Genomic DNA, 23361 nt, shown 5'->3' on the forward strand with positions numbered 1-23361 from the left:
AGAACCACAGGTTAAATATTTATAACAAAAAAACAGTTGTGCAAAAAGAAACTGCAACTATGATAACAAGCTTCAGGTCTGAGGTAGTGCAAAAATTAATAAATACAATAAACAATAACAATTAGAACAATATTTTGAGGTTGTATGCTGTTCCTTCCTTGGCTATGCTTTACACACAACAATAAACTATCGATACTTTTGAAAATGAGTATCGTATCCGGATACAACGTTTTAGTATCGATACTTTTTTGAGTATCGATACTTTTGACAACCCAATTTTTAGTTTTCATTATCCACAAATTTATCAGCAATTACTTTAAATATTTAATTCAGGGCAGTCCGTGGCCTAGAGGTTAGGAATCGGGCTTGTAACTGGAGAGTTGCTGGTTCGAATCCCTGGACTGACAGGTCTAGGACTGAAATGCCCTTGAGCAAGGCACCTAACCCCCCTGCACAGTAATGTGCCCACTACTCCTTGCATTGTGTGTTCACTTGTGTGTAAAAAAGGATGGGTTAAATGTAGAGGTTGAATTTCCCCATTGTGGGATTAATAAAGTATCTTCATAAATATTGGTTTCTGCTGGTAAAATCCATCATTTTTGCCATGACACCATTCAAAACACTAACATTGTTTGTTTTCTGAAGGATTTGGGGGACCTGCCGCCTCCATCTGCCCTCAGTCTGCAGACAGTCCGGGTTAAAGTGGAGAAGAGAGTCAGCGTGGACGGACTGCCCTGCGCCGGCTTGACTGTTGCAGCAGGAGGAGCAGCCAAACCTGCAGGAGTTTGCAGCACCTCCGCTTGCATCAGCCCCAAATCCAGCCCCGTCGGGGAGAACCGCAGAGACAGCCGCAAGGACAGCCGGGACTCCACGGTAACAGCCGACGTCTGGGCAACTTGTTTTAACACAAACTAGTCCGAAGATTTTACATCGGAGCAATTATCCTAGTAGAATGTTATTTGTGTGGAATAGATGGAAGTGTAGGACACAAAAGATGTATTACAAGATGTATGTGTGCAGAAAATAGGTCTGAGGAAGCTGGGACGTTCTTTGTGTCATCGGGCAAAAAATCCATAATGATCTTCAAAATATTTAAGTCAAGTGGTCTGAGAAAAAACTAGACTTCTGCACCTCCTTTTGGCTCCATTTCAGGCTTTAGAAAAGCTGTTAAAGGAGATTTTTAGCAATCGCAGGTCAATTCAGAGAGATGGCTGTTCTTCAAATGAAGACACACGTGCACATCCCTTTAGATGGTCAAAACCTGATTTAAGGGCAGAAAATCCTGCAGAAAAAGTTGCTTTTCCAGCATTGGCAACAACAGCCTACACTGCAAAGCTACCTGGAAAAAGAAAGATGGTCTTATAATAAAGAGTCTGACAATTAATGCAATAAATCACATGTCAGTATCAGTTAAGTGTTTAGAAATTAGAGAAAATGTAGCCAAAGTCAGCTACGGCTAATTCAAGTTCATGTTTATGTGAATAGCTCAAGTTTGTAAAGGAACCAGAGGATAATTCTCATAGAATCGCTGATAAAAACACCAGTATCAGAATCAGGAGGATTATAATGAGTGTGCAGGATGAGGGCTTCTGTTTTCAAATTTGTTTAAGCTTTTGCAGAAGAAAACTGCCTACTCCAGCTTTAATCAAGCCAAGTCGAACATGCATTCAATGCAATGCATTTGTGGTAAACCAAACTGTCAACAGCCAGAAAGTGGCTCGGACTCCACCGGCCTCCGTCCAACTCAGTCCCGTTAACTGTCACTAAAGAGTCTGACAGTAAATGCAATAAATCACGTGTCAGTATCAGTTAAGTGTTAAGAAATTAGAGAAAATGTCACCCAAGTCAGCTACGGCTAATTCAAGTTCATGTTTATGTGAATAGCTCAAGTTTGCAAAGGAACCAGAAGATAATTCTCATAGAATCACTGATAAAAACATCAGTATCAGAAGCAGAAAAAAAACGCCTACTCCAGCTTTAATCAAGCCAAGTCGAACATGCATTCAATGCAAGTCAATGCATTTGTGGTAAAATTGTAAATTGTGGTCAGACTCCACCGGCCTCCGTCCAACTCGGTCCCGTTAACTGTCACGACTCCCGAACTGTAACAACAACGATGATTTAAATGTGCGCCGTTTATTTCAAACGTTGCACCGGCGCTCTGTGTGAAGGAATATTTCACAATTAAGCGGAGGAATTTTTCCCTCTATTGAGCTTTGCTCCTGCATTGGCAGTTGCCTGACAGCCATTGTAAATCATGTTGAATGTTTATTTTCTTGGACTTTGTCTCCACTGTAGGCTGAGCTACCAGCTGCAGCCTTTGAAGCTCACTGGCCTTTGACCTTTTGTCTCTCCCCATCTCTCTGTCACTGATCCCCTGCCCCCCCTCCTCTGCCACCCATTATTCTTTAATTCTTTACTCTTTCACGCCATTACACCCTTCATTCCTCCGCCCCGTCTCTTTCCTCGTCTCTATCCCTTCTCATTTGTTTCTGCTCCACTCTCCGTTTCCCACCCACAGATCTCTGGTGGCCCTGTTGACATGGACCCTCTCACCCAGCTGCTGCCTGGCCTGAGAGGCCCGAGTGGGGCCAAACAGGGAAGTGAGGATTCAACAACCCCTGGAGGAGGCCCCCAACTCCACTCTCCAGCCCCGCAGCCCCCAGCTCAGCTCCAGTCCCCCCTGCCTCAGCTCCAGTCCCCCCTGTCCCAGCCACCCCTTCCCCAGTTGCAGTCGCCGTCACCCCAGCTCCACTCCCCCTCCCCCCAGCTCAAACTGCAGTCACCCACTCAGCTCCAGCCCAGCGAGGCCAGCACTCCCCGCAACGTAAATGTGAAGAGAGAGCCTCCCGGCACTCCTAACAGAGGTACAGTTTCTCCTCAGCAGAAAGGGGGGGGGGCGTCATGTAGAGGAGGGAAGCATGAAATATCTCCTACAAACAAACTAAAGACACTGGGGTTATAAAGTGCAGTATCTGTATTTAATTTAATTTAATTTAATTAACTGCTGCTGAGTGTTTTAAGAAAATATGTATTTTATTATTATCATATAATTATATTTATAAATATTATTTGGGTTTTTTAGTGTCTAAATTCAACAGTTTTCATTCATTTCATTAATTCATTAATTTTAATTTATTTTTTAAAACTTGGTTTGAAATAATTTTGTATTATGATTATTATCATTTTATTTATTATTTTTATATAAATAGATTTATTGTTATATGTTTAGTTTTTTTTCAGTGTTTGAATGAAACCATTTTCATTTTTTTAAACTGGATTTAAATATTTTATTATTATTATAGTATTTATTAGTTTATTATTATTATTGTCATATAATTATATTATAAATATTATTATTTGGGGTTTCTAGTGTCTGAATTCAACCGTTTTCATGCCTTTATTTTTAATTTTTTAAAACTAGGTTTGAAATAATTTTGTATGATTATTAAAATTGTAATTATTTTATTTATTATTTTTATATAATTAGATTTATTGTTATATATTTAGATTTTTTCAGTGTTTGAATGAAACCATTTTCATTTTTTTAAACTGGATTTTAAATACTTTATTACAATTATTATTATTATTATTATCAGTAGTAGTAGTAGTAGTAGTAGGATCCATTATAGTACTATGATCCAGAATGCTTTCTATTAATATATTTATTCATTCATTTATTTACCTACACATTGTTGGTGTCTGTGCCTCCTGGTGGCTATCAGGAGATACTGCAGTGTCAACAGACCAAAGAAGGAACCATAATATACATACATATTTTTTTTAAGTCTTGAATCTGTGTATCAAAATTTAAACAAATAATTTTTTAATATTAATATTTTTAAAATTATTATTATTTATTTGTTTATTTATTAATTCATTAAATAAATACATAAATGCGTTTAAAAAATTAAAAAATGCATTTAAAAAATGTATATGAATAATAAATATAAATAAATAAATTAGAAAATTATTCAGGTAAGTAAATAAATAGAGGAATAACTACAATTTCAATAATTAAAGAAGCAAATCAAATTAAATTTATATTTTATTAAAATTCATGTTTATGAATTTTTATGAATTTAATCATGGCTACATTTATTTTTATAATTTTTATTTTATACATTTCATGACATCCTTATCTATCTATTGAGCCATTTTTTTATTATTATTTTTGCTATTTTTATTATTATTATTATTATTATTATTATTATTATTATTATTATTATTATTATTAATAAATAATTTTTTGTGTGTCTGTGTGTGTTTCCTCCTCAGGACTCAGTGACGGCGGCCCGCCCTCCGGCTGCAGCCTCCAGAGTCAGACATCCTTTGACTTCTGCAGCCCCCCCACTCCAAACCAGACACAGAACCAGGGACAGGGAGACCCCTTCCAGACCCCCAAAGACAGCAGCCCCTTCCCAGAGGCAGAAGTTATCAACCCATTCAGTTCAAGCACTGGTATGCAAGAAAACACAACACCCACAGTTAAAGAGTCACCGTTAGTCAGCGGAAAAGAAAAATCCCAGAATGTGCTCACACGACCCCTGTGGGAACCGTGTTTTTTAGTAACTTGACACTAAATCTTCTGTAGCAGTAAGTCATTGTTCAGCTGACCTCTTTTTAGTACTCTTACATAAATGACCACTCTCAGTATCACCACTGGGTGTGGCAGCCTGTATCCTGTTACATATGTGACCCCACAAGTGATAGATGTTTGCAGCATAGTTCAAAAGAGCAGAATGATGTTGCATCATTGCAGCAAGGTGGACATTTTGAATTAAAAAGCAAGATTTTAAACTGATTTCTACCCTCTTTATACTTTATTTATATAGATTGAGAATTTATTTGAACACGAAATAAAAGATGAACAATTACAAACAAATGAACAGCAATAAATACAAGACAACACAAAATGAAACAACAAGACAACACTTATTTGTGTTCAAACGGAGTCAAGGCTTATTAAATCCCTTCTCCCTATGTTAATTTACTATATTCAGTTATATAACAATAATATTTATATATATGTATGTATAACACATAGTAATTTAGTATATAAACATATTATTACCATTATTAACATACATAACTTGTTGTTATCTTACACACACATAAGTACACTTACACCCATGTAGTCACAATGAGACAACAATGAACAAACAACACATAAAAAAGAAAAATACTAATAATACATTTAAATAATAAAACGTCAACAATAACCACCTATTGTCATTTCACACACCCGTTTTCATCCCTATATGGTGTGAAGACATGCTCTTTATATTTGATTTTGAAGTGTTTAATGTTTGAACATTGTTTTAATTCTTCACACATCCTATTCCATATTTTTTATCTCTGCTGAATGGAATGCAAAACCTTTTTCCTATTTGTACGTTTTTTGATGACTTTAAAGTTATTTGACCTCCTCAATTGATATCCCCCATCTCGACCCTTAAAGAAGTTTTGTATATTAACTGGAAGTAAGTCTATGATTTAATTCATTCTTGTTGCATCTGGTTATTTTGTGTCCCAATTCAGTGCTTGTAGCTGCCTTTTAGGTTGTTTTTAGTATTTTTTTTCTCTTTTAAAACTGTTAAAATCTTGTTTCAGGCCTATCCAAGATGGATGTGGGAGACTCCCAGTTCCAGCCTCTGGCTCTGTCCGACACCTTGTCCTTCGACGGTCTTGGAACATCTTTACAAGCGCCCTTGGCATCACCACAAGAGTAAGTATTGCTCTGCTGTCAATACTCAATCATCATTTAACCCTTAATAGGGCACTCATTGAAATACTTGCAAATTCCAAACTACAACCCTCGAAATTGGAAGATATTACATACAGCCAGAATGTGTAAAAAAAAAAAAAAAAAAAAAAAAACATACAGACCCGGTGGAGGGAGGTAATATTTCGAGTAAAAGTTTACGAGGGTAAAAGTGACAAATCTACAAGGAAAAAAATATATGCGGATTTATGAGATTTAAAGTGGTGGTTTTTTTCTCGTAAATCTGCGACTTTTTTCACACAGATTTGCCACTTTAAATCTGCACATTTTTTTCTTGTAGATTTGGCACTTTAGTCTAGTAAATTTGCAACCCAACCCTCCCCCGGTTTGTATTTTTATTTTTTACACTTCGTTTTTAAGTTGTGCCGTCATGAAGAAGTCGTGCTCCGGCGATTTCCGGGACTCCAGAGGGTTAAATGACTTTTGTTGTGGTTTGGATCTCTATAGAAAATTAAATGAACTTGATCATCAAAAGGGGCGGGGCGTCCCCCAATATAATGGTCGGGGAAACACTGTATTCTCCTCCAGTAATGCAGGTGCTAACATAGGATGTCTGTGTGTGAGCAGGCAGTGTGTGCCCTGTACGCTGGATGAAGTGCTGGGTCCTCCGACCACACCAGAGGGCCGAAACGATGAGAAAGCTCTGCTGGAGCAGCTCGTCTCCTTCCTCAGTGGGACTGATGAGAGTGAACTGGCGGAGCTGGACAAAGCTCTGGGGATCGACAAACTGGTGCAGGTACGACTCATTAAAAACCGTAATGCTTAAAGAGAGCACATGTGCACAATGTGTAAAGAGTGTAGTAGGGGAGTAAGAAAGGCTCTACATATTTCTTTTTAAGATCAGGGATTCATCATTAAGCTGCATTTGGCAAAAACCCTGCTGGAATGCTTTCAAGTAAAACAGGAGGTGTTTTCACACAACTTTACTCCGGTTCAGCTGTTCTTGCCACACACCTCCCACTTTACTTTAGCTACCAAACACTCTGACGTCTGCTCAGAATGTATATGTTGGCTGTTATCACGGGCTCTTCTGCCTCATCTCGTTCATTATAACAAATAGAAGAAGAAGAAGAAGAAGAAGAAGAGGGCAGTCAGGCAGTCTGTAAACCACGTTCAGACTTTTCAAAGTTTAATTAACCCTCTGTGGTGTACGCATTATGATGCCAGTTAGGAAAAAAATGTTTGGAGTGTCTTAAAATAGACTAAATAAACATAATCTGAAGAAATTTTGTAAAACATTGTACCATAACGGTGCACAAGTGAAAAACAAAGTTTATAAAATGAATTTTTTAACATAATTTATTTAAAAAACACATGTAAAAGATTCAGTAGCTTCAACAGGGTACAATGCATAACATTTTAAATTTAAAAACAATATAAAAGGAACTTTTTTTAACCGGTTTCTTGTCTGAATGTTGCGTGTAGGAAACATTGTACCATTGAACCAACGACCCATTGAAATGAATGTCTTGAACACTCAAAGTGTATGAAACTATCAAAAATGAAGGTTTACTCACCTATCAGTAGGAATATATATTTTTTTCCAGATGGTAAAGGGCCAGGAAATGACGTTTTGAGTGATTTTTTTGTGGCACAAAATGGCAAAGCTGTTTCCTTTGGAAAAGTCTGCAAAATAGGCTTTCAATATGGCCTCCTGGAGGTCATGTGACAAATTAAAGCAGGGGTCTCAAACTCAAATTACCTGGGGGCTGCTGGAGGCAGTATCAAAATGACCAAAATTACCAAAAAACACAGAATTACCAAAAAAGTTACAAAATTACAAAAAAAAGACAAAAAATGACCCAAAAAAGACACAAAATAACAGAAAAAAACTAAATTACTTAAAAAAAGAAACAAAATGACCTAAAAAGACACAAAATGACAGAAAAATAAATAAATTAAAAGAAACAAAATGACCAATAAAAGGACACAGAATTGCCAAAAGACACAATTATTTTAAAAATACAATTGTTTAAAAAAATACACAAAATTATTTAATAAAGACACAAAATTACCAAAAAAAAATACACAAAATTACCACAAAAAAAGACACAAAATTACCCAAAAAAAGACACAAAACTATTTAAAAAAGACACAAAACTATTTAAAAAAGACACAAATTTACAAAAAAGACACAGAATTATTTTTTTAAAAATGGTAAAGTGCCATTCATATAAAACTCACATTAAACTTTCATATCAAGGTAGGGGCCACAAAATATTGTCATGAGGGTCGCAATTGGCCTGCGGGCCGCGAGTTTGAGACCCATAAATTAAAGCATTGCTATTGCTTCCCTATACTCTTCCTTCTTTTTAAAGTATTGCATCACTCAAAAATATGCATTGTAGAAATTTGACAGGTTAAAAATGGGTATGTTGCCTGAGGGCCACATTGTACCATAGAGGGTTAAAACCTAGGAACCAACCATTAATATGTCTTTGTCTCTTCCAGGGCGGCTGTTTCGACCCTTTGCCCCAAAACTTCCCATCTCAGCAACCCACTGCCAGCCCCGGCTCCATGGACTCCAAACTCCCCACCTACCCTTCCCAGTTCACAGCAGCTCCACCAGCTCAGTTTGCTCCAGAGCTGGCCACGGTGGGGCCGCAGGGTCTGGGCTTCGGAGCCCCCCGAGGGGCTTTCCCCGGCGCCACGGCGGGCATCGGGCTGAGGCCGGGCATGACGCGGCCGCAGGGGATGGGACCTCAGCTCAGGCTGCCCCCCAACCAGCTCCGCCTGCAGCTGCAGCAGAGGCTGCAGGGCCCGCAGCAGGTGAGGGCCCACACACACACCTTCATCCTGACTCTGTGTCAGTAAAGGGGGAAGCTTTTACAACACTTTCAGGATACACTTTTTTTTTTTTTTTGTAATTTTGTGTCTTTTTTGGTATTTTGTGTCTTTTTTAAATAATTTTGTCTATTTTTTTAATTTTGTGTCTTTTTTGGTAATTCTATGTCTTTTTTTGTAATTTTGTGTCTTTTTTTGGTAATTTTGTCTTTTTTAAAATAATTTTGTCTTTTTTTTATAATTGTGTGTAATTTTTGGTAATTCTGTGTCTTTTTTTTATTTTTTTGTCTACTTATTCATTTTGTGTCTTTTTTTGGTCATTTTGTATATTTTTTAGTGACTCTGCCTTTTTTGGTCATTTTGTTTCTTAAGGTAATTTAGTTTTTTTTTTCTGTCATTTTGTGTCTTTTTTGGTCATTTTGTCTCTTTTTATTTGTGGTCATTTTGTGTCTTTTGTTGGTCATTTTGATACTGCCTCCAGCAGCCCCCAGGTAATTTGAGTTTGAGACCCCTGGTCTAAATGTATATCTTATCCAATGACTTGCTGTTATAATCCTGCCCCTCCTCCTCCTCCCAACACCTGTCTGACCGCTGCTTATTTTTCTCTCTCAGCTCCAGAACAGGATGGCAGGCATGAGTCCGTTTCCCGGAGGAGCCCAGCATGTGAACATGGGGATCCGTCAGGGGGTCCAGCAGCCTCAGATGCCCTCACAGGTGAGTCACATGAAACCTGCTCACCCCGACCGCCCACTGCTGTTTTTCTACACAGCCGGAACCTCTACCTAAATAATTAGTTTGCTTAGATTCAACCACTTTGTTGAAACAGCACTCGAAGCTGCTGTAATCAATATTTTTTCTATTTTCAGTGGATCAAATAACTAAGTGCAGGGTTGCTCGTAGTGATAAAACGCAGATAATAATCATCAGCTTCCTCCTCTCGGCTCCGCAGAGCTTTTCATTATCTATTGGCTTGTTGTTTTGGTTACGCAGCCTGTAATTTCGATGGTTGGCTTCGCTGCTGTTATTTGCGTCATTTCCAGCAGCACCGTGTAGCTGTTTCCAGTAAAAAAAAAAATATTAAAAAAGCTTTTATGTGAGTGGCAAGCTGGTGAACAAAGAGGAGCATTTAGCAGATAAAAGGAAGATATTATAGAGGACGGAAGCTGGCAAATTAAATAAATAAATGCCATTTAATAAACCAAAAATTGCATGATAAATAAGAAATGTTTTAAGCAAATAGTACAGAAATAAACAAGTATAATAATACATAAATTAGTACATAATAAAATTAATTAATTAATTAATTTAAAATATATATATTGTAAAGTAAAAAATGCATTTAAAATGTATATTAATAATAAATAAATAAGAAAGAAAATTATTCAGAGGTAAATAGAGGAATAAATAAATTAAGTTAAATAAAGTAATAAAGAAGCAAATTAATTAAAATAAATATTTAATTAAAATGTACGTTTATGAAGTTTTATCAATTTATTCATGTCTACATTTATTTTTAATATTATTTTATATATTTAATGGCATCTTAATCTGTCTATTGAGTCATTAATAATTCATTTATTAATTAGTTAATAAGTTAGTTATATTGTGGGAGCTTCAGTCCTTAATAGATATTTCCCAGTAGTCGATAGAGACTAAAAACAGAGCTAAGAGATGAATATTGATGATTTAATCCATAGGCTGATGAGAAACATGACTCCAGATTAATGCAGATGTTCCTGCTATGCATTGGCTTTTTGCTCACAGTTCACCATACCCATACCAAGGTTATTATAGTTAACGAAAACTAGAATTGAAAACACATTTTCGTTAACTGAAATAAAAATAAAAACTAGAGTTTTTAAAAAACGGAAAAACTGAAACTGTATTTTGTGGTTACAAAACTAAAAACTAAAACTAAAACTAAAATTATAGTGAAAATGTCCTTAATTTTCGTCTTTGTCAACTTTTTTCATACGTAAACCTTTTTGGTTGATATGAAATCTATTTCATCTATCTGGTTTTATGACTTAATAAACTTATTGGGGCTGAGATGGATCAGACAAAGGAAATAAAGGAAACATTTATTGTGACTTTATTGAATCTGGCACCCAACAAATACCCCATTACAAAACAACTAAAACTAAACTAAAACTAAGCATTTTCCAAAAAATACAACTAATCAAAACTAGCAAACTCACTCTAAAAACGAATTAAAACTAACTGAATTTGAAAACAAAAATTGACAACGAAATTAAAACTAAAACTAATGAAAAATCAAAAACTATTATAACCTTGCACCATACTGTATATCAACTCAAACAATAGTGATTAATCCCTGTGTAACATGCTGCTTCCTGTCTCTCAGCAGCCTCCGCTGAACGCCCAGATGCTGGCTCAGCGGCAGAGGGAGCTCTACAGCATCCAGCACCGCCAGCGCCAGCTCTTCCAGCAGAAGGTCATGCTGATGAGACAGAACATGGCGGGCGCTCCGACCGGCGCCGTGGGGCCCCTCGGAACTGCCAGGGTCCCCAAAGGTCCCCCAACCACGCCTCAACAGCAGCAGCAGCAGCCGCAGCAACAGCAGCAGTTCAACTTCCCACCAGGGTACAACCCATTGACGGGAAAATCCCCTACCTCACCAAGTCACTTCAGCCCCATGACCGGGGGCCCTCTGGACAACAAACTGCCGGGCCGAGGCCCCTTAAACAACCAGACGCTGATGGGCGGCGTGCAGGGCCAGTTCAGCAGCACCGTGAACTCCTCACTGCAGCAGGGCCTGTTCCAGCAGTTTGGAGGGGCTGGTGAGGAAACACACTCATTACTCAAAACAAATCTATTACTTTTCAACTAGTGGTCCACCGATACACTGCAAAAAAAGAAAAGTTGGTTGAACTCAAAATTTCAAGGCAACAAACTGAAATTTTAAGTTGGACAATTAAACTAAATATTTTAAGTTTTGTTTTTGAGTTTGCTCAACTCTGAATTCAGATTTTTGAAATTTTTGAAATTTGAGTTTGAGACCCCTGGTTTAGTGCAGTGGTGCTCTTTACCTCAAACCCTGAGAGGTTCAGAGCTTCTTTTTAAATTATATGTCGATGTGGCTGACATTGGGGCTTGTTTTATCAGACCTGGCCTGCACAATTCTGTTCAATTATCAAATTATGTTTCCCGTAAAGCCCCCTTTGTGGTTAGGATTTGGAATAAGGTTTGGTTCAAATTTATGAAGGGTGACACACGTATCAACTCGAAAACAGGCTTTGACACAGCACTGCTGTGAATTCTCTGTTGCCTTAAGTGTATGAGTGCATTCACCTTTATTAGTTTCAAAAGGACATGGTCAGCCCACAAAGAGGAAATAAGTAGTTAACACTGGCAAAGAGCAGACAACATATAATTAATCAACAGAAAACTCAGTGCAGGTTCAGTCTTAATACAAACTGTGGGCAAAAGATGAAAACAGAGTAAAAAAAATACAGCATGCTTGGTGCAAAAAGTAGAACATTTCAAGAATTTGTCAAAGCAAAGGTAGAGAACCCAAAATTACCAGTTGTCTCTTATGATCATGATATAATAAAAAAAAAGTTGAAGATAATTGTCTTAACTTCTCTACTTTTCCTCGTTTAAAGCTATAACCCAGCAAGACCCCTCGTTCCCTCCTGAGATGAGCCCGACCAGCCCCTTGTTGTCACCTCAGAACTCCACCTCCCAGAGTCCTCTGCTTCAGCAAGCCCCGCCCCCTGGCTACCAGTCACCAGAAATGAAGAGCTGGCAACAGACAGGCCTGGGCAGCAACAGGTTGGTTAATGCAAACATTACATTTCGTCACACTGTTAAAATAATCGCCTTAGTCATTTTTTGTCAAAATTGTTTTGTTTTTTTACCTAAATCATCTCCTCATAGCCACCTATGGTGAAATCACCTACATCCTCAGTTAATCAGATCATGTGATTTTACCCCTTTAAGATAATGGCCTATGTCAAGTGTGTGACTTAAGCAGATTTATTATGTCTAAGTCAAAATGTGACTTTGAACATGCTTTTGAGACTTAAGCAAGATATGGTAACACTTTATTTTGAAGGTGTCTACATAAGAGTGACATGAGCGTGTCATAAACATGACATGGGATGTGTCATGTACATTAATGACACTTTGAAGTAACATTAATGCTCATGATACTTGTCATGTCATGTATCTGACAGGCTTGTGTCACTCTTATGTAGACACCTTCAAAATAAAGTGTTACCATATCTTGCTTAAGTCACAAAGGCATGTTCAAAAAATTGCCTAAGTCGTTTATTTCTCTTAAGTTACATAATTTACACACAGTGTTATTACTATGCCAATAGCCATCCTTTGTTGCATCCTTTTTGAGTGAAATGATCAATAAATGTCATATGTTACACTTCTAGTGAAGTTTTTTGTGTTTCCTGCAAAACTTGAAATAATGATTTAGGTGATTATTTTAACGGGGCAACGATTTGGTTAAATAAAACCTGTTTGTAACGTGCCTGTGTGTCTGCGTCCTGCAGCCTGTTCAGTCAGTCCGGACAGAGTGCAGGGCAGGCGTTCGGCCAGCAGGGGGTCTACAACAACATGAGCATCACCGTGTCCATGGCCGGGGGCTCGGGTGGCGTCGGCTCATTACCTCACATGGGGCAGCCGGTCGGCATGAGCAACAGTAACCTCAGCAGCGTCGGTTCAGTGTGCAGCGACCAGCAGGTTAGTGGCTTTATGGTCCTGATGGGTCTCGTTTTCTGTCCATCTGTCTACTTACTCACTTTGTTTTGCAGTTTTAAGTCTATAAAATATATGTACAGTCCACCTTTGCATTTATTATATCCGTCTCCCCTGGCAACAGCGTGATGCAGATGATCTCTTTATGGTGGTTTCTGTTGCTTGTTGGTTCTGAATCCTGCTTAATGATGCTGTTTTGCTCATTTAGATTGTTGAAGTGACTTCTCTGTTTCTCTCAGTTTAGATAAAGGATTTTTTTATTGTGCAATATGTAACTCCCCAACCCTCACTCACTGTCAGCTGGGATTGGATGATCTTATTTTATTTTACTATTATTAGATTTTGAGTTATTTTGTACTATGTCTGTGGTATCTTCTACAAATATAAACATTGAAACTGTAGTTAAAAAGTCAATATGACCGTCAAGATGTCATTTCACTCTGTATTTTTACCAAGCACATGAAAATTAATAGGCAAGACCCCCAAATTTCTAGATGTGCCGAACACGAAGCAAACACGAAGACCAGCTTTTATTTTAAAAATCCGCAAAAATACACCGTTTATCATAGAAAGAAATAATGTAAAAACAGGCCTTATCGTCAGAGTTTGAATATTCCAACAGTCCTTGAATGGATCGTCCGTTGCAAAGTTTCCTGTTATAAAAAGTAAAAAGAAATTGAATAACTGAAAAGAACGTGTAATCCTGCTCAACACTGGGTGGAGATATTTGTCGTTTCAGCGGGTTAATATGGCGCCGTCGCTACTGACCGGCTACTACCACAGGCTAATGTGACCGGCTACTGCCACCGGCTAATGTGACCAGCTACTGCCACCGGCTAATGTGACCGGCTACTGCCACCGGCTAATGTGACCGTTTACTGCCACCGGCTAATGTGACCATTTACTGCCACCGGCTAATGCGACTGACTACTGTGACTGACTACTGCCACCGGCTAATGTGACTGACTACTGCGACTGACTACTGCCACCGGCTGATGTGACCGGCTACTGTGACCGGCTACTGCCACCGGCTAATGTGACTGACTACTGCCACTGGCTAATGCCACTGGCTAATTCGACGACTACTGCCACCGGCTAATGTGACCGGCTAATGCGACAGCTACTGCCACCGGCTACTGCCACCGGCTAATGTGACCGGCTACTGCCACCGGCTAATGTAACCGGCTAATGCCACCAGCTACTGCCACCGGCTAATGTGACCGGATACTGCCACTGGCTAATGTAACCGGCTAATGTGACCGGCTACTGCCACCGGCTAATGTGACCAGCTACTGCCACCGGCTAATGTGACCGGCTACTGCCACCGGCTAATGTGACCGTTTACTGCCACCGGCTAATGTGACCATTTACTGCCACCGGCTAATGCGACTGACTACTGTGACTGACTACTGCCACCGGCTAATGTGACTGACTACTGCGACTGACTACTGCCACCGGCTGATGTGACCGGCTACTGTGACCGGCTACTGCCACCGGCTAATGTGACTGACTACTGCCACTGGCTAATGCCACTGGCTAATTCGACGACTACTGCCACCGGCTAATGTGACCGGCTAATGCGACAGCTACTGCCACCGGCTACTGCCACCGGCTAATGTGACCGGCTACTGCCACCGGCTAATGTAACCGGCTAATGCCACCAGCTACTGCCACCGGCTAATGCGACCGGCTACTGCCACCGGCTAATGTAACCGGCTAATGCCACCAGCTACTGCCACCGGCTAAAGTGACCGGCTACTACCACCGGCTAATGTAAAGTGTGATGTAAACGTGCTGACTGTCTCTTGTGCTCCTGCAGGTGCAGCAGGTTCAGGTGTTCGCGGACGTCCAGTGCACAGTGAACCTTGTTGGCAGTGACTCCTACCTGAACCAGGGCTCCATCGGGGCCCCGGCCTCCCAGAAGGGCCCCGGACCACCGGGCCCCCCGAACAACCAGGCCCAGCAGAAGAGCCTCCTCCAGCAGCTGCTCACCGAGTGACGACCCTACGGAAACCTCCCCTTCTCAGCTCTCCTCAAAACTCCCTCTACTTCTACACTTCTACGCCTCCTCCTCGGAGGTCGGTGCACCAGACCCATTGCTGTCTCTGTCTCACCTTTTGGATGGATGGATGTTTGGAACGACCACACGAGTAAGCTCGGAGAGGTTTTTCGGCTGGCTCGGTCGGAGTTAAACGGCAGCCGGAACCACTTGTGTGCGGCGGCGGCGGAGGAGGGAAATCGGCGGCTGGTTGTTTTGCCGCCCAGTACTTTTAAAGAAAAGACTAAAGTCAGAAGGAGCAGCAGTGTATTTAAACCTGCCTGTCTAATCTGTCTGACAACCTGTCTGTCTGCCTCAGCCTATTAAAGGCAGTGTTGTCTTGCTGCTCATTCCTTGGTGACCTACTTCCTGCTTCCTGACCCAAGAAAACAACTGCGACATCATTGTAGATTTGCCAAGTTGTCGTCACTGTCAAATCAGGGCCGGCCTCTTATTTTTTTCTGTTTTTGTTTTTTTTGTTGTTGTTATGTCGCAGCAGCAGCAGCAGCATCAGCAGCAGCAGCAGTGCATCTTGGGAGCATGAGTTGCAGCAAACAGCTGCGCTCATCATTTAAAGTGTGCGGAGTTATCCCACACGGCAGCACCTCTGGCTTATTTTTGTTTGTTTTTTTTATTTGTCGTTTTTTCCTGTCTACCTGTCTCTCAGCGATGTGGGAATGTTTAAGGTTTCAGACCTCTGTGGCATTGTGGGATAGAAGCTCAGTATCAGCTGGTTCTGTGACTGTCTCTCTCTATCAGCTACAGTGCCTGGTGGAAGTTTGAGTTTTTCCCCCAAAAAAGCTCTGCTTCTTCTTCTTCTTCTTCTTCTAATTCTAATTCTTCGACATATTATTCTATTTTGTTTTTGGTTGAATTGTTTTTGTTTGAAAAAAAAATCTTCTGCTCTCACCGTCATCATCATCATCATCATCATCATCAACATGATCATCAGAACAAGCTTTGACAACAGCCGGAACGGACGGACGAACGGACGAACAGATGGATGGATGGATGGATGGATGGATGGGAGACAGACGGGATGCTGCTCAGTTTGGAACTTACGTGTCTTTCTCCCCCCACCCCCCCACACGGGAGGAGGTTTTATTTTTATTTTTTCAAAGTATAAAAAAGAGACTGTTATGATTATTTAACTGTCTGTCCGTCACATTTTACCCCTCACCTCAGCAGCTGTGAATACAGAGCTCTGTTGGGCTCTCTCTCTCTCTCTCTCTCTCTCTCTCTATCTCTCTCTCTCTCTCTCTCTCTCTCTCTCTCTCTCTCTCTCTCTCTCTCTCGGCCTATCAGTGTTGTTTGCCATGTGCACCATGCAGGCGGGTAGTATTGTACAGTACAGAAGGACAAAGACTTGGGGGGATGAGCTCACTCTTCTCTTGTAACTGCTTTTAAAAAGATGATAAAAAAAAGTGTAATTAATTAATTGATTACTCAGAAACAGCAAAACTATGTATAATGTGATTCGATCCAGGTTTTTATTTTATTTTATTTTTATTATTTTTTTAAATTCTAATAATGTCAGCTCATTGTTTTTCTTTTTTTTTTCTTTTTTTTTTGGCATCATGATATTGTAATACCGCTAAATGTTGCAGTGGAGGAAAAGGAAAAGTTATTCCATCTTCTGAAATGTGAAAAATTCTTTTAAAAAAGCAATTGATTATAAGAAGAAATATATAGCTAGAGAATCTATACGCTCCCTTCCCATTCACGAGAAGCCACAACACTACTTTTTCCGGTTAAAAAAAAAAAAAGAAATGAAATATGATATGGGGGTTTTAAATCGCTTAATTGCTTTCTCTTGTGGTAACCAGGGAGCTAGTTAGCCATCTTCTCTTGCTTTCTCCTCTTTTTTTATTCTTATGTATGTACAATACTTTCAAGAGAAAACTTTTCAGACAGTACATGTGTTTGTAACCATTGTATAAAGAGAAAAAAGAAAAGCATAATAATACCTTAAAACCGCGCTCTTTGCTGCGATGACGTGACCTCTGGGGGATGCTAACGGTACGTAGCCGCATCGACACTCGTAGCGCCCGTAGTCGCAGCAAAATAAAAAAACAAACACGACGCGCTTTTGGATATTGTTCCTATATAATGACATTTAAAGTAGAGGCTTTAGTAATAGAAGTTCCTAACAAAGATGTGATGGATAAAATCATTTCAAAAGCTGTCATGGAAATTTGAAAAATAGGATGGGTTGAGTCGCAAAAAATGTTTTTTTTATTTTTCTCCTGCAAAAACCTGTTTTTATCTTCTTCTTTTTGGGATTCAACCCTCTTCTCCCTCCACCTCTGGTTCCCTGATGAAGACTTCACTCCACTTGCTAAACACACAAACAAACAAACAAAGTTTTCTGTTGACTACTGTTGCTCGGTCAGACACTGTCTCTCTCAGCGATAACAGACCTCTGTTGACAAAGAAAAAGTCAGAAAAGATGTGCAGATTTACCTGGAAAACAATGAAAAACCCTGCCGAGACTTTGCCTCTAAATATTCTTTACATTACTTATTTAATGTGGAGATATACACAAATTATCTGAATATCAGGCATCAGGAACATCTGACACTTCACCCAAAGGTTTCAAGTGTAGGACTGAAGTTTTATATCAGTCTTTTAAAGGTTATATGTTGGATTTTTTTCAAGTGTGGTTGCATGAGGTACTGATTCGTAGTTTGTGTGTTACCTACGGTGGATGGCGTTTAGCATGCCTGCTGTTTGGTGAAGCTGCAGGAGAACCAGCATGGACAGAAGCAGCAGCAAAATGTGTTTTAGCCATATAAATCATACTTAAATCAGTTTAAATGAGCGCTATATTTGGAATATTTTCACTGCTTCAAAGCCACCAGACTCCATTGACAAAAGCAGTAATTTACCCTGCAGAACACAGGAGTTGCTGGTTCACTTTTGCTTTCATCAGTTAGTGCGTTTGTGTTATTGTGTGACTTTGGTGTTTTAAAATGTTAGTTCAGATTCACCAAAGTCACAAAAAAAACACAAAATAACTAACTGACAGAGGCAGCAGTCCATCAGCAGCCCATCAGCAGCTGCAAGGTTCCTGCAAGGTAAAATTAAGTTTTTTTTCAATGGAGTCTGGTTGAATTTGACGTGAGCATACTCCTGGAATTAAGTTAAACTCCTGTGTCCTGCGAGCTAAAATGACTTGTTTTTGTGAAGAGAGTCTGGTTTGAAAAAACCTAGATAACAGCCTCACAGTTTGTGTATGAACAGAGCTGCCTGACAGCAATTGTGCAAGTTTTAATTGCTCTTTCATGTCGGCTTGTGTCGTCCAAATTAATCAACAAATTTTCTGTAATTTCCTTACCAGTCTTCCAATCAATTGTCAAGCAAATTTTAAGTACATTTTTTTTTTTTTTTAAATATGAGTGAATAAACTAGGCTACAGTGTAGTTTCATCAGGAGGCTACACATAGAAGTAGAAAACATAAACTTGCAAACTTAAAAAATTTGGATATGTCTTCAGAAATTTTGCCCGATTGTGCAAGTTGTCGTCATTATTTCATGTCGGCTGGCATTGTTCAAAATAATCAACAAATTTTCCTTCAGCTTTTCTAATGTGATGCTTTAAAATGTGCATAATCTGGGAAAGGAAACAGCTAATTTTGTGTCTTTTGCAAGGTAAAATTACTGTTTTTGTCAAGGTAGTCTGGTTTGAAAAAAGCCTAGATAACAGCTTCACAGTTTGCATATAAACAGAGCTGTCCGACAGCAAAGTAAAGTGGTGAAAATAGTCTAAATATAGTGCACACTTCAGCTCGTATTGTTGTTTTTTAGGTGCTTAAATGCATTTAGCTGCTGCCGCCGTCCACAGGAGTACATTTCTTGGCTTCTTTACCAGTTTTCCTGCTAGCTTTCTGTCGGCAATTGCGCAATTTTTAATCATTCTTTCATGTCTGCTAGCATTGTCCAAATTAATAACCAAATTTTCCTTCAGCTTTCCTAATGTGATGCTTCAAAATGTGCATAATCTGGGAAAGGAAACGGCTAATTTTGTGTCTTTTGCAAGGTAAAATTCCTCTTTTTGTCAAGGAAGTCTGGTTTGAAAAAGGCACAGATAACCGCTTCACAGTTTGCATATAAAAGTGGTGAAAATAGCCTAAATATAGCGCATAAATCAACTGATATTGGGGTTTTTTTTAGTTTTCCTGCTTGCTTCTCTAAATTGTGGCCGTGCAGACATCTACTGTAAATACCACGCTGATTATGGCAAAGTACCTCATGCAGCCCCTCTTAAAAAAACTCTGAACTATCCCTTTTCACACAGGAATAATTCAATAAGGGAGCATCCAGTGATTTTTACCTGCCACGTCTCTAACTCCAGCAAAGCATCAGACGTCCCCTGATCCAACTACTCCTGTGTGAACCCTGGTTTATTGTTTCTCTCTTCTTTTTTATTATTATGTTAATCTTCCTTGTGTCATGGAAACTTGGGAGACAATAGTGGAATCAGTGGAGAGTTTGTTTTTTTATTTTATTTTTTTGCACACAGCGCAGACCTCACATCCAGATATTGGGACGTTTTCACCATAACCTCTGTAAATGCAACCACCCTAACTCATCGCTCACACTAGGTCAACAACATTACAGTCTGATGCTACTTCAGTGGAATAGGGCTTTCCTGTGTACTGTTTTTTATTTTTTTACAGAAATACTTCAGCGTATGCAACAGATATAGAGGGATAGTATGCAAGGTCAACATTCCACCCACCAACTCCTCCGATGTTGTATGATGTGAGAACCACTTTGTGCTCGGCTGAAAAGCTCTCTGTGTGTGTGTGTTCGTGCATGTTTTATGTGCAGATCCGCGCGCTGTGTATCCAAACAGAGGCCCAGGAGCTGTCGCCATCTCTTCTTAATAATTTAGAGTCCTAAACGCAGGAAACTCTTGCCTCCTCTGGACTCAAACAGATGGGTTTTGTTTTTTGTTTTTTTTCTATTTCTCTGTTTGTGTGTATTTATTAGAAAACCATCAGTAGAGCACCTTTTTATTACCTCATTATTGTTCTTATCAGGCTGTTGTCGGTCTGATAATCGACCATGTTTTCACACTGTGAGCGGCTCGTTTGATCAGAAAAAGAACAGTTTTCTGCCTTACTTGCTTAGTAATTATGATTCAATGTGGATTTTGAGAATTTGGGCTGCAAAAAACTGTGTGTATTCTCGATTAATCCGTCCGTTTTTTGGGTGGGATTAATTGTTAAAAGTCAGAAAACGGTAAAAAGTAAAGCCCATCAGAGCCCAAAGTGACGTCCTCCCACACTGTTTTGTTCGACCAGCAGTCCAAAAACTAAAGAAATTCAATTTAAAATTGCATAAAAAGGAAAGAAGCAGCAAAACCTCACTCAGAAGCTGCTGCCTGCTGTTGGTCTTTCTTGCTCAATAAAATGCACTTAAACAATAAATTTATTGTTGAAACTTTAAAAAAAAAAAAATGCTTCCAGATCAACTCTAGATGGCAGTAAACTGAATCCGAATTCCTAAATTTTTGTCCTGCTACAAACCAAATTAGCCGTGTTTCCATGCAATTGTCAAGCGAATTTTAAGCACATTTTTTTAAATATGAGTGGATAAATTTGGCTAAGGTGAAGTTTCATCGGGAGGCTACACATGGAGTTGCAAACCAATATTTTCTTTTAGTTTTCTGCAAGAGAAAAATTTGGAGAAATCTTCAGAAATGTAGTTAAACTGTGCAAGTTTTAATCATTCTTTCAGGTCGAAATTGGCCAAATTTATCAACAAAGCTTTTCTAACGTGATGCTTCAAAATGTGCATAAACTGGGAAATAAAACACTGTTATTATTGGTTTATAGACACAGTTTCTATCACACTTTTGGTCCCATTTGTCCCCAAAAGCAAAGGAACTAGTTTAAGGAGTGAACTGGGACAAACCCATCAATTCCCTTATTGTTCAGAACAAAAAAAAAATTGAGAAATTTTCAGAAATTTAGCGTTATTTCATGTCAAAATTGGCCAAATTTATCAACAAAGCTTTTCTAACGTGATGCTTCAAAATGTGCATAATCTGGGAACGGAAACACGGCTATTATTGGTTTATAAACACAGTTTCTATCACATTTTTGGTCTCTTTTTACCCCAAAAGCAAGGAAACTTCCACGAGCGAGCTGCCATTAATGCCCTTATTGTCCAGAACAGAAATCAGACTGCCTGCACTTATATTTATGTCCAATATGCACTTACTACACAGCACTGTTGATACAGAGACTTTTTTTTTTTCTCCTAAATTTGCAGTAACCTCATCCAAAGAAAAATGTTCCTGATCTTGTTTCTCGCAGTGTGAACTCAGCGGTCAGACGCTCCTGCGCCGCTGTTTCATAGATGTAAAAAAAAAAATAAAAAATACTCAGGAGAGACAGAAGCTGCACAAAGTGGAAGAATGTATTACTTTTTTTGTTTTTGGGAAGGACTCTGCCAGTTTCAGCCTCCTCTTGTTTATCTGCTCAGATGATTTCACACATACAGTATTGAACCCCTCTCCTCCTCTCCTCTCCTCCTCCCTCCTTCCTTCCTTCCTTTCACTCTTTCTGCGTGCAGTAGGCATTCCTAAGGAAACGGTTTCCTCTACAAGCCTGTTAACTGCAGAAACAGCAACTGTCAGTTTATCAAAAACATGCCAAATACAACCAATGTAATGTGTTTTTTTTTTGTCGTTTTTTTTTTTTTTTACGGAACAGCCATTCAATGGAAAAGTCCCTCCTTCCTCACTACAATTAACAGGTACAAGGTTCTTTTATAACATTGGTTTCAAGATGTTAACATAATGTATATAACAGAGAAATGTGAATATGTATTTGTTCAGAATCAAACGAGAAAAAAAGTAGTGCTCCGACTTTGTGGTAAAAAGAAAAAAAGAGAAAAAAAAAAAAAACTACTCGCCTCCGTCATGTTTTTATTTTATGTTTTCTACTTTTTTATTTTTCTGATGATGTATGTATGTATATGACTATCAGTGAGTGCGTATGTATGTATGTATGTGTGTAAGTGATTAATACTGTATATCTGGTGTTCTCTAAGATGGAAAAGTGGAAGATGTCCTGGTTTGATTCTTTTCTTCTTTTTACTCTTTAGACCCTGCACAGTACCTGTGGGTGTTTCAGATAACTATGCCAGAGAATGGTTTAGCGACTGCTGAATGTGATTTTACTGAGAGAGAAGAAGCAGTGTGGACTGGCTTTTTTTTGTACGGGTTAATTTAAAAAAAACAAGAAAAAACAAGAAAAAAAAACAAGAAAAAAGGCCATATTATTTAATTTTCTCTGTTGTCAAAAAAAAAAAAGTTTAAGCAGATCTGGGAGAGTGGAGCCTTGGTTTTATGGAGAAGCATTGCCTGGTTGTTGTTGTAAATGAGTGGGCTTTTTTTCTTTTTTTATTTCCTAACTGTCTGACTGATGTAGCCTTTTTTTGCATTTTGTCAATAGTAAATGACCAAAGCTTCAAGATGTTTGATGGATTATCATATGCAAAACCTCATCATCACTGGACAAGACATAATGTAGCGGCCCCCCGTTTTCTTTAATTTTAATTTTATTTGGATTTGTCACACGACAGCGACATTCTGCTGCTGTTTTCTTCGTTTTGCATGTTCGTCTTCTTCCTTCCTTTCTTTCTCGAACACAATCTGTCCTTTCAAAGTGGCCCGAGTGTCGCTTTTTTCGGAGACGTCTCCACTTTTTTGCCAATGAGGTCTTCTTTGTGCCTGAAGTGCTATCACTCGTTTACAGGAAGAAAAAAAAAGAAAACATTGCAACCGATAGCTATGCACCTTACTGAAACAAGCATTTCCTCACGTTGACTTGGGTATGTAGAATTAACACTGGAGCAAACCATTAGAATTTATAGTTACTTTACACTCAAAAAAAAGCCCCTTCAGTTAGTCTAGTGAATTTAGTTGATATCTGATGACCTCTCATCTTTTAATCTCAGAAAAAGTGTTTTTTTTTCTCCATTAACTGAATACTTTATACCAAAC

General features: G+C 39.0%; 1 protein-coding gene across 1 annotated transcript in view; it reads left to right on the top strand.

Moving 5' to 3' along the window:
* ncoa1 (nuclear receptor coactivator 1) overlaps window positions 1–18370 on the top strand; it is a 41268-nt gene extending 22898 nt beyond the window's left edge. The window contains exons 11-21 of the mRNA XM_059355682.1: window positions 646–873; window positions 2522–2867; window positions 4279–4461; window positions 5614–5728; window positions 6353–6521; window positions 8237–8554; window positions 9182–9283; window positions 10935–11370; window positions 12196–12364; window positions 13099–13288; window positions 15123–18370. Of these exons, the coding sequence (XP_059211665.1) occupies window positions 646–873; window positions 2522–2867; window positions 4279–4461; window positions 5614–5728; window positions 6353–6521; window positions 8237–8554; window positions 9182–9283; window positions 10935–11370; window positions 12196–12364; window positions 13099–13288; window positions 15123–15302 (2436 nt within the window). The 3' untranslated portion in view covers window positions 15303–18370. The remainder of the gene's footprint in view (window positions 1–645; window positions 874–2521; window positions 2868–4278; window positions 4462–5613; window positions 5729–6352; window positions 6522–8236; window positions 8555–9181; window positions 9284–10934; window positions 11371–12195; window positions 12365–13098; window positions 13289–15122) is intronic.
* Window positions 18371–23361: the final 4991 nt, after the last annotated feature.

Source organism: Centropristis striata, chromosome 18 (assembly GCF_030273125.1).
Source record: "Centropristis striata isolate RG_2023a ecotype Rhode Island chromosome 18, C.striata_1.0, whole genome shotgun sequence".
Classification (NCBI taxonomy): Eukaryota; Metazoa; Chordata; class Actinopteri; order Perciformes; family Serranidae; genus Centropristis; species Centropristis striata.